General features: G+C 38.0%; 2 protein-coding genes across 2 annotated transcripts in view; one reads left to right on the top strand and one right to left on the bottom strand.

Moving 5' to 3' along the window:
* The window catches only part of LOC109718504 (serine/arginine repetitive matrix protein 2-like), a 13786-nt gene extending 5929 nt beyond the window's left edge, over positions 1-7857 (top strand). Inside the window, exon 3 of the mRNA XM_020244757.1 lies at positions 7096-7857. Coding sequence (XP_020100346.1) covers positions 7096-7545 — 450 coding nt within the window. The 3' untranslated portion in view covers positions 7546-7857. The remainder of the gene's footprint in view (positions 1-7095) is intronic.
* Positions 8498-11769, bottom strand: LOC109718503. Its single transcript, XM_020244756.1, has 2 exons — positions 11662-11769; positions 8498-8857 (listed from the first exon to the last, which is right to left on the bottom strand). Exons 1-2 carry the CDS (start codon positions 11767-11769, stop codon positions 8498-8500), a joined length of 468 nt encoding a protein of 155 aa, XP_020100345.1.

Below are 12092 nucleotides of genomic sequence, written 5' to 3'. Positions count from 1 at the left end.
GAAAGAGATGCTATATATTAATTCCGCGGATGTTTAAGCTGATGTGGCTTTTCTATTTTTTGATTTTTTTTTTAATATTCTCTCCTCCCTCCCCTGTGACCATTTTTTCATCCTAAAACCCTTCATGTTCCCATACTCGCCTTTCTCATATGTGTCCCCACGTCTCCTACGCCCCCCCGTTTTACCCCCCCCCCCCTTTCCCCCGCCCCTCCAAGTCCCGCCTAGTCCCTCCCTAAAAAAAATCCATCTACAATCTTTTCATCTCACCCCCGTTCGCCTTCCCCATCGGCGTCCCCCACCTCCCAGTGCTCCTCCTCTTATCTCCCCTCCCCAACCCCTCCCTCGGTCACACCATGTCTCTCACCTCTCTACTACGGCATCCTCTCTCTATTTTCGATCGATTGCTGTTTCGATGTGTCCATGGTGCTGATCGCCGAGATCATCTATTAGGACCCAAGGAAAAAGGGCAAAGGGAGGATGGGGAGACAGAAATGGAAGTTGTAGGAGTAGAAGAAGAAGAAGAAGCAGAGAAGAATGATGACAAAACCCTAGAATCCCGGATCGTGGATGATGCGGCGGAGGAGTTCAAGGAGGCAGCGCCACCCTGTGCCCACTTCTTAGCGACTCCAACGAGACCTTAGAGAACCTCACAGACAACTAGACAATGAATACCCTTTCGCCTCGTGCTCGCGAGTACCGAACATGGATTTTGATTTCAATGCACTTTTTTTGTGAAATTCTTAATTTCAATACGAAAGGGTTCATAATGTTTTATGTCAGTTTTAAGAAAAATCTTTTGACTCAATTATGAAAGACTTGATTTTCCATTTAAGAGTGAGCCTAGCTGAAAATTAGATATATTAGAAAAAGGGTTAATATTCCGATAAAATCTTAAGTTTTAGCCCTTTTTCTACCCTCGATCTATTTAGCTCAACTTTTTTTGAAGTTACAATTGATTATTTTTTTTTATAAATTTGAATTTGAATTTGATGTTGAAATTTTCATTGTTGCTCTTATTTTAAAAGAGAAAACTTTGTGCTAACAATGGAAGTTCGAACTCGCAATTACAGGTAACTTTTAAATATATTGTGGTTGCAATCTATGACAAAGCATATTAAATTTTCTCATACCAAAAGCAATTGATTTGATTTCATGCTTGAAGGGATTCATTATCTGGCTTTGAGAGTGTAGTGTTCCTGGTGTTTGGCTGTTTGTGAGACTTCAGCATCTGTGACTTGTTGACACGTCTCGTGGGTGTCGGGACAATTCGGAGTCGTTTTAGTGTGAATTGGACGTAAAACGGACTCGGTGCAGTGCGAGAGTAGAGTTCTGACACTGAAATCTGCAAAGTGCAGAATTTCAGTATTGAGTACCGGTATCTGGAAAGAAGTACTGGTACCCCAGAGGAATTACAGAACTGAATGCTCTCGGGTTTGCGCAGTTGATGCTGAGTACCGGTACCTGTTGTTGAGTACCGGTGTCGAACTTGAGTACTAGTACTGCATCGGGCTAGTACTGATACCCAGCTCACGAGTTTGCAGAATGAGGGCCGAGTACCGGTACCTAAGTTGAGTACAGATACTCTAGGCAGCAAAGTGAGTTGGTAAGGGGCCTTTTGGTCATTTTGCTTTGTCGTTCATTCCAACCGACCCCAGCTCTTATATATGTGTTGAAAGCTTGGAGAAACACAGATAGCTTATCCTCCGTCTCTCTCTCTAGCTTTTTTTCTTCTCTCGTTCGGAACTTGAGGAACGAGCTGATGTTCCTTCTCGTCGTCTGGAGGTTCGCTCGTGTACTGTGGTTGAGTCCGGTTGAGGTCGTTGGAGGTTGAGCTAGCGCGAGGTTTCTCCTATCAACTTCTAGCCGACGTTGGACGAGCATTCGAGGTGGGTTAATGTTTATCGAAATCGTCGAATTTCCTTCTAAGTCATAAAATTTTCAGCATGTATTATTGGCTTTGTTCATCATGTTTAGTTGCTCGAATTCATAAATTTGTATGTTTTATATGAAATTTGAATTTGGAAAATAATTTAGAGATTTTAGATGAAGTTATATATGCATTTGACTTAGGAGAAAACTCGTTAAACCTACACTGTCACTTTTCGAAAAGTGAACCGAATTAGTTTCAGGAGCTGTTGTTCTTTTATATCACCGCTGTTAGTGCATAGTGGATACTCATATTAGTGTAGGTTGAGTTTACGCTCGTGCTGGGGGGGCGAGCTCGTTTTACAGTAGCGTTTGGACTGTTCTGTATTGTCGGGTACCGTCAGGGCGGACGGTGGACCCAGAAGTTCACAGCTTGTTTCAGATTGTGCCGAGGGCACGTGAGCTTTGATTGTTAGACCAGTTTTGACCCATTTGCATTGACAATAGCCTGTGTGAACCGGATTGAGCTTTACAGAGACACGCTTGCATACTCGGTTGGGTCGCTCCCACGAGTACCGCGAGGCTTTACTTGCGTTGGTGTCGCAGCAATTCCATTTGGGCAGTTTTTGGACCGGCCACCCTCATGGGTGTTGAGCGGTGTATCTCGAGATTAGGTCAGTGTGTTGCTAGTGATGCATTTCTGTGTCTACAACGAGCCTGATTTGGATAGCGGTAGTATAGTGGTATATAGCTGAAGAGTTTCTTCCATGTTTCTTACTACCCTTTACCTATTTGTGTCTTACCTTACCGTAGACTTAGTGGATGGGGCCGTTGAGGTCGGTGGCGGTACCCACTGAGGACTACTATATTTTGCAGTAGTTCTCACACCAAGTTGTTGCCACCATTTTGCAGAGCCATCCGCTGCTGTTGTTGTTGCTGATTTTGACCGTGGTAAAGGAATCGCGAGCTAGAGCCCTACCATCCTTGGTTGCTGTGCTAGAGGAGTACTCTGCAGAGGTAGTTTTGGGGTGTTTCTATGTACATACTGTTATGCTAGTGGTACTCGCTGGAGCGAGGTGGTTTTATAGCTTTTGTATGTACAGTGGACCCTTTTATGTTTTAGTTTTAGCAGCTCTATACTTTGGTTGTAGCTCCTATTTATTTGCAGGTACAGCTATCGCTTCGTATACACTGAAAATTCCTATATATACGGCGGGTTAACATTGTTGGCGTATTCGGGGAAACGTGGTAATCTGGGGCGTGATAGAGAGTATGGATGATGCTGGGATATTCTCATCATCCTCTTTCGTCGGAAATCAAATTTTGGGTTAAGTGATCTCATTGATTATGCGCAGGATAATTATAGAACTGAAAGTTAGTCTTTTGATGGAGGGGCTGAGCTATTTGATGACAAGGAGAAACTACACAGGTGCTGATTTTGTACATTTTGTATAATTTTATTTTCACTCTTTTTAATTTCATAGCTCTGCGGATGATAATATCTTTTTAATTTATTCATATTTTAAAGCATATTTATATTTTTAGAATGAGTGGTAAACAAGATGTTGGGTGTTTTCTACTTAATAATTTTTGCCCAAATCCTGTCGTGCTATGTCCCATCAATTTTTAATATGATCGTCAATCACCAATTCTTAATATGATAGTCAATAACCAGGACAGACAGCAAACAAAAAGCATGGTTTTCTTTCGTTTTCCTCAATCCTTATGTGCAATTAAGATTTTTTAGATACAATCTGTTCATTTTGTGTATTTTTGTTATGAAGAATGTGACTATGAAAATACTCTTTGTTAATTTAGATTGATTTTTGTTATGCTGCTTGGCTTGAAGATTAAAACTTAAGAGCATACTGCTTGCTTGCATTAATAACTATGAGTTGCTTCTTGATTGCATGATGAATTGATTATTCTATATGTTGTGATATTTTTAGAACTCATAATTTGAGACTTTTCTAGATTCAAGAATTTTTTGCCACAACTCACTTCTTGCTTATCCATTATGCCATTTCTTCTTTTTTTAAAATAATTTATTAGTGCTCCGTAGTTTGTTACATTTTTTATGATTTGATTTGCACATATTGTAAAATTTTAGTAATATGCAGATATGTCTCATTTCTTTTGCTTCTACTGTTATCAACTACTATTTCTATCATTAGATGGTCTCTTTTTTTTAACAACTTTCTCTGAGGATTATTTCGTATCAATATTAATGCATGGTATAAAAAGTTATGGCTCTTATTTTAAAGATTATTAGATTTTTTTATAATTAGAATTATTAATTTCAAAAACTAATTACATGAACATAATATTTAGAATTAATAGAGTTAATTATGTTATTTTATTTGCAGAAATGTAGTTCAAACTATTAAATTCGTGGGATGTCTAAATTTTTTGATAATTATTTAAATATTTTTATAAATTAATTTATTTTCAAAAATAAAAAGCTAAAGGTTTCAAAATTTTTATATATAATATTAGAATTGAGCTTAGTTATTAAAGACGCTCCGCCACTCTCGGGCCCATGCCAAGAATGCCAAAATGGTTGTGTGAGACCCCAGATAGTCTTATATATAAGATATAATAAAGCTAAATCTCTTAATCCGGTTTAAGCATTTTGGGTGGTGATTAGGCTCAAGAGGTTAAGAGAGTTAAGCGTGCTAGGACGGAAGTAGTCCTAGGATGGGTGACCCCCATGGAAGTTGGGGTGTCACAGGTTGTCCTAAAAGCTTACAATGAGAAGGACCACCCACGCAAAAGGCTCAACCTTTCGTCTTTATATAATTATAATTATTGATCATTTTTAAATTGAGTGAGATAATTTAATTAAAATAATTTGTTTAAAAATTTTATTAGTGGTATCTTAACCCTAATCTAAACCGTAAACCATAATAACCCACGCAAAAGGCTCAACCATTCGTCTTCCTTCTGCACATAACGTTTAACTAATGGTCCACCTATCTTAACCTTAATTTAAATAGTAAACAGTAGAAACCATGCAAAAGTCCCTTTCTCTCATTTTCTGCTTTCTCTTCCTCCTCCATGGGCTCTGAAGCTAAGTTTGAGCACGTGCTGTGGACGGAGAATGAGTTTGCTCGCTACGTTGCCGAGCTTTGTACCGTCATCTTTATCAAATCGAGCCTTCCTCCAAATTTCAGAAGTTCTTTTAAAAAATTTATATATTCTTTATATTGTAGTGTTGAAATTTTTTAAGTAGCTTTATTCAGTTTTTTCAAGTTTTTTTTTTATTTGCTTAGTATTCGAATTGATGTGTTTGTTGTATTGAAGGTTTATTACTTTTTCTTTTTCTTCTCCTTTGTTTCTTTATATTTTTTTTTCGAAAGTAAAATTCTGTATTATATTTATTGTATTAGGTTGTGTTAGGTTGTGTATCTTTTTGTCTCTTAAAAATTTCTTACTTTTTTTTATTTTCATGACTCTTTTTATTAATTGATGTAAGGATATTTACAAAATTAAATTGATATATGAACTAAAAAGATCTTCATTTTCTTGAAGGGATAAGTATCATAACTTATATAGAAAATGACGGGACAAATATATAGCTTATACAAAAAAGTTTAAGCCTTTGATTGTTTTGATTTATGAAAAGTTAATTTTTATTGAATTTTTTATCTAAACATCTCCCAAATAGTATGTCACTTTTTGGCTCAATAGATTGACATACTTATTATCTCTTTATGAGTATTTTTTTACTAAATGGTTTCAGCTGATTAATATACTTTCATAAGAAGCCAATATGTTTGGACTATTTTAATTTTTAAAATAATAGCAAACTTTTGTTATATTAGTTAGATATTAAATTTATTTTAACAGTATCTATCCGTCGCAACGCGCAGGTTACTACACTAGTTCAGTAACAGTTTGGTTAATAGATAAAAAACCATATGACAACAAAATTATATAAAGAATCAAAATTGTATAATAATTTAATTTTTCATCATTTTTTAGGTAATAAGTGAAAATGAGTAATTCATGTGTCAGTTGATGTATAATGTTTGCAATATTTAAATTAGTTGATTGATCTACGAATTTTTCATATTAATTTTCTTACGATTTTCGGTCAACTAAAAATCGTGAATCTTTGGAAAATTTCTGAAAACGAAAGAACTCAATTTGTTACTATGATTCTGTTACAACTTTTATTTTTTATTAAATAAAGGTATAATAATAAACTACTAATAGATGATAGAGATATTAAATTTAACAAAATTATAGATACTCTAAATTTATAAATTAAACCTCAACGAAGTATTGATCAAATAAAATAGATTTAAGTGATGGTCCTAACTAAAAATCCCCTATAGTTAAGGGGGTACTCTTGGCTCATTTCCACCGTTATATCAGAACCAGGACCTCTTGTATCCATAGTGGAATGAATGAATGAATTAATTACTAAGCACTTCTTAATCCCATAATTATTAGGGCATCTAATTAGTGGGAGAACGACTTTGCAACAGTAGATCAGACACAGAATTAGAATCTAGGCAAAGTATTATGCTGCAATAACGCTAGTACGCCACCCCTTCTTATCCCATAATTAGACGCTTCATTGTCATGCTCATCTCACTGCTGATTCAGATCTAATTTGGATACCAGAGGTGGAAGATTACCATATACATAACACATAATTTTTCCTCCAATTCGTTCCTGTCGAGCTTCTCAAACTGTTAATTTTGGAGGAAAAGAGAGAGATAGAGAGAGAGAGAGAGAGAGAGAGAGTGCACTATCACTATGTGTTGGGAGATCTTCTGTTGCTGCTGTAGTCCCACAGATGAAGGAACTGCTGCGCAAAAGCCGCCGCTGCCGCTGCCGCCGCCACCTTCAGGACCACCTCCGGGCTCGGCAATGAATGGAGTGAGCAGCGACTATGCGCAAAAGCCGCTGCCGCCGCCGCCGCCTCCGCCTCCCCCTCCGCCTCCGCCGCCTCCTCCTCCTCCTCCTCCTCCTCCTTCTTCGGGACCACGTCCGAGCTCGAAGACGAATGGAGCGAGCAAACCGCCAGGCGCAAACCCAGAGGAACCGCCCATCGCAGCAACAGCAGCAGCAGGAGGAGGTGGCTCCTCATCTCAGGAATCCGATAAGGTCGATCCCGCGATAAAAGAAGGAAACAAAAAGAACGAAGACGGAAAAAAAGGCCTGAAACCTAGTACTAAGCATCCAATCGACAACACAGCAACAGACAATGAACAGCAGGTTAAGGATGTCAGCTCGGAGAAAAGAGGCCACGACAAAAGCGCAGACGGCATATCGCTACAGGGGAGGAGGCCAACGTCTGAGCATGCCCATGAAGCAGCAGCAACAGCAGCAACAGCAGCAAGCAGTAAGCCCTCCTCTGTTCAGAAAAAAGAGACTGTAGGACCGCAAGCAAATCCAAGAAGGACCGACCAAGAAGAGAGGCGTGTATCGACGATGGAGCCAACTAGAGAGGCCGCCGCAGAGCACTCCCAGTTTTCCAGCGTCGACGGCATTGGATCGCAGGCGAACCCAGGAAGGATCAACCAAGATCAAGGGAGGCGTGTATCAACAAAAGGGCCAGGAGAGGCCATGCACTACCGATTTCCGAGTGCCGACGGCGTCAGATCGGAAGCGAGCCCAATACCCAGAAAAGAAGATCAGCCAAGAAGAAATTCACAAATCTACTAGGGAGCCACCGGATCCAGGCATGCATGGCTCCATCTTTACACGCCTGCATGGTATAAGCTAGAGACATATTCAAGGCTCAGATCACTATAAAAAGGCATGATTTGAGTCACTGCTGTGATAGAGAAGCACAACCGCGGTGCTAAGATAAGTGTGAAACTCTAAACTCTGCTCCTTTTCATTGCGTCTCTTCTTTTATCACAGTGATTGAGATGTAAAAGATGTTTACGTTTATGCATCTACTTCTACATATGTTTGAGACGTGCGTGGAATTTGTAAATTGAGTAAATATTTCTATTATTGTTAATTTTTTGATATCTTTCATTTATTTTTATTTAATGATTTAGATTTTTTTTTTTTTAAATTGTAACCTGCAATATCAAGTCATGATTACCAGGTACTCAAAAAGAAATATTTTGATCTTTTAATATATAAATAATTTAGTAATTTACGGTGACTATATTATCAAATCTCTATTCTTTTTTTGTTTTTTTTTTCTCTCTATTTTTCCTTTCATTCATAGTAGAGATGTAAAAGGGTAAGATTCAGGCGGATTTTTAAAAATCCGACTTTGAACCCGACTATCAAATCCGAAACTTAAAGCCGAATCCAAATCTGACGAATTTTAGAAAATCATATCCACACCCATACCAGACTAAAAATTTGAAATCCGAACCTTAGCACAAACCCAAAAATCCGAACCTTAAATATTTATTTCTCTTTACAATATTTTAATATATATTAAATTAAATCTAAAATTTTAAAATATATATTCAAATATAACATCAATCTCTCTCTCTCTCTCTCTCTCTCTCTCACACACACACACACACACACACACGCATATATATAACATTTGAAATTTAAAACTTCAAATTCGAATTTCCATTATTATTCGAATCTCAGTTATTACATCATTCCCCCCTTACAAGAAGTTTCGTCCCTGAAATTTAAATCAAGCATCCCCCACAAACAACTGCGGATATCGCTCCCGCATAGAGGACTCAAGCTCCCATGTAGCCTCGCGCTCCTCGTGATTATTCCTCTGAACCTTAACATACGGAATGCTTATGTTCCGCAATTGCTTCACCTCACATGCCAATATCTGCAATGGAGCCTCATCATAGCTCAGATCCTCCCGCAACTGAATAGTCGTCGGGCTGATAACGTGGGACGGATCCGAGAAATACTTCCGAAGCATGAACACGTGAAAAATGTTGTGCATCCGGGCGAGACTTGGAGGAAGAGCCAATCTGTACGCCACCAGACCAACACACTCCAGGATCTCAAACGGTCCAACAAACAGCGGACTAAGCTTGTTCCACAAACCAAACCACNATTAATCAAATCTTAAATTAATGCTTAAATTAGTGCATAATTAATGCTAAATTTAGGATATTAATCATTTTTTTAAAAAAAATTTGCCTAGTTTAATTATAAAAATATCATCACATGAAATAACTTTTTAACCTACTATCTAATGAAATGACATTTTTAACCTTCATTAATCAACAGTTAATTTTTTTTTTATTTTTTATAAAGTAAAGTACCGAATCATTTCTCTTGTAAATTATATTCGTTGTAAAATATGTGATTAATTGAAGAGCTAGTTTAGGTGAAACTTTGATAAATATGGGCTTCCGTTGTAATAACGGTCATAATAAAACGTGGTTTCTGAGCTGAGAATTGATTTTTTGAGGTCAATTTTATGTTTAATGGCTTTCTCTTACTTTCGATTTAACCATCACACTGAAACTAGACGAGCCGATTTGAAATTCAGCGTAGTCCACTTAACTAGATTTCAATCAAAATTGGTACAAAACCTCAGATTTGGAGTCAAACTCGGTCAAATTAACTAGGCTGACTCAATTGAGATATTTGAAATTCATAACAAGTCTAGAGTTAATAACCGAGTTCATATACATATAATATGACCAATGTTACTTATATATTTTTTTTAGATAAAAATAGAAATTTTAATTGGAATATAGTCTATTTTGATTGGACTGTTCAAACCTTTTAAAGTTTTGATTTTGGTAATAATCTATACATCAATTTGTTTGATATAAATGGTTCTTCTAGTGTCAGTTTATAGCTTATTTAAGTGAAATAATTGTCACACATATTATATGAAATATGCTAATCAAATAAAAAAATGTGAACGATCGATGCATCTAAATATTGAAGTGGAAGAGTCCTTAAATGGCTCAAATCAAATAAATTAAAATTATAGTTAGATAACAAATCAAAGTTTTAAAAGTTAAGTAGTCTGATCAAAATGAGTTATAGTTCAAATAATTTCTAAACATTTTTACCTTTATATTTTTGTTGGATGCGAATCAAAATTAATATTTTTGTATTTCCATGAATGCATATAGATCGATGTATCAACTTTTATATTTAAAACTCGACATATACCTTTTGACCGACAGAATTAGAAACTTCAGGTCAATGTTCTATAAAGCCTTTCTCCAGATATCCGATTACACTTCTCATTTATTAAATTTTATATAATTTTTCAGCAAATTTAAAAAATATATTTGATGAGATATTTATCCATCCAACCAGAACCTAAAAATTATTTAATTACCACGCTGGATATACGAAAAATGCTTTACATTTTAGCAGTTTTGATTATAGATTTTTAGAAACCTAGCTGTGACAGTTCAATTGTTTTTGGTACGGTTTTGATTTTCTTAAAAGCCGCTTTGAAACAGACCCCCTGACATTCGTACCTCTTTGGTCTTGTCTCACGTTCTTACGAAGCATTTTCCAAACTGTGTCACAAAAATTGTGTGGGTAACCTTTCCTAAATTATACATTCCAAGGAATTTATTTTTATACAGGCGTTGGATCTTTATTTTTGTCTGGGGATTGAAACTGATTCCCAAGAACAACAAGGTAGTGAGGTACAAGCTCGAGAGAAATTGTTGCATGAACCTGGTGCATCATGGACTAAATCCCTGGCACGGACCATTTTAGTATGGCATAAATGTGAGATTCCATATAGTCTTATGTATAAGATATAATAGAGTTAGAACTTTTAATCCGGTTCAAGCATTTTTGATAGTGGCTAAACCCAAAAGGTTAAGAGAGTTATGCATTCTAGGACGGGAATAGTCCTAGGATGGATGACCCCTTAGAAAGTTGAGGTTACAGTTGGTATGAGTCGGAATGACAAGGTTAACGAGACGAGTCTCATATCGTTTGATACGCGAGTCTGAGCATAACGAGGACGTCGGGGCTTAAGAAGGAAAAATTATGAGACCCCAGATAGTCCTATATATAAAATATAATAGGGATATAACTCTTAATCCGATTTAAACATTTTGGGTGGTGATTAGACCCAAGAGGTTAAAAGAATTTAAGCGTGCTAGAACGAAAATAATTCTAGAATGGATGACCCTTGGAAATTGGGGCATCACAACAAAGTGGTTTGTACGTGAAAATTGTATCGAAGTTATAATTTGTACATTTATAAAACTAAATGAAAATGAAATGTTTTATTCTAAAGCTACCAAAATTGGAAAGTTACTGGACAATTTATTATTGGCCAATTTGCATAAAAAATCCACTTATTTTGCGCTTTTGTAAAATCGGGTCACCTTTTTCGTTTTTGCAGATTCGGTCCGTTTTTTTAGCAAACTGACCAAAATACCCTTATTACTTTTTCTCTTTCCTCTTTCTCTCTCCTCTTCGTTCTCTCGTTCTTTTTTTTTTTCCGCCGAAAAAAAAAACGAAGGCCAGGCGGGGGCGGCGCCGGAGCTAGGCGGGCTCTTCTTCTTCTTCTTCTTCCTGTAGGAGCAATATTTTTTTTCTCTTTTTCTTTTTCTTCTTCTTCTTCCTCCTGCTGGAGCACTTTTTTTTTTTTCCCCCTCTTCTTCTCTTAACTCTTCTTCTTCTTGCCTGTAAGAGCACGGGGCGTGCCACGTGGGCGCTTCCGACCTCGCCACCGGAGTCGACCGCATCGACCGACCCCTCAAGCGGGGAAGCCTCTACTTCCTCGTCGACCTCCCCGCATGACCTCAGAGCCGACCACCGCGCGCAGCACGCGGCGCCCGGCTCCGCGCGTTCCTACTAGTTGCTCGCAGGAATGCCGCGCGTCGACCCGAGCCAGACCTGCTCGACCCGACGCTGCTTCAAGCCGGCGGAAGGCTCTACTTCCTCGTCGCACCTCCCCTGCGCCGACCCCTGGAGCCCGACCACACGCCCGCGTGGTTTCACCATTAACCGATTAATGATGAAATGGTGTAACCATTACACATTAATTTATGTAATTAAAGTAACCGTTACACCTGCTGTAACGGTGTAATTTACATCCATTAATGGGTGTAGATGGTGGCACCATTAATGTGAAATGGTAAGCATTATACATTCGATTGTGCACCACCGCCCCCCGCTGCCTTCCCAGCTGCCACAAAATCCACCAACAACACAGCAGCCGCCCAAAATGAAAAAAACAACTCTGGCCGGTGCACGCGGGCCCGGACGACTGGTGAGGGAGGGGCGGCGCGTGGCCGGGAGCTTGGAGTGTCTCGTCGGGAAGCAAA

The sequence above is a fragment of the Ananas comosus genome, linkage group 12, assembly GCF_001540865.1.
Source record: "Ananas comosus cultivar F153 linkage group 12, ASM154086v1, whole genome shotgun sequence".
Classification (NCBI taxonomy): Eukaryota; Viridiplantae; Streptophyta; class Magnoliopsida; order Poales; family Bromeliaceae; genus Ananas; species Ananas comosus.
The sequence above is the reverse complement of the archived record's forward strand: the minus strand, read 5'-3'. Positions and strand labels throughout refer to the sequence as shown.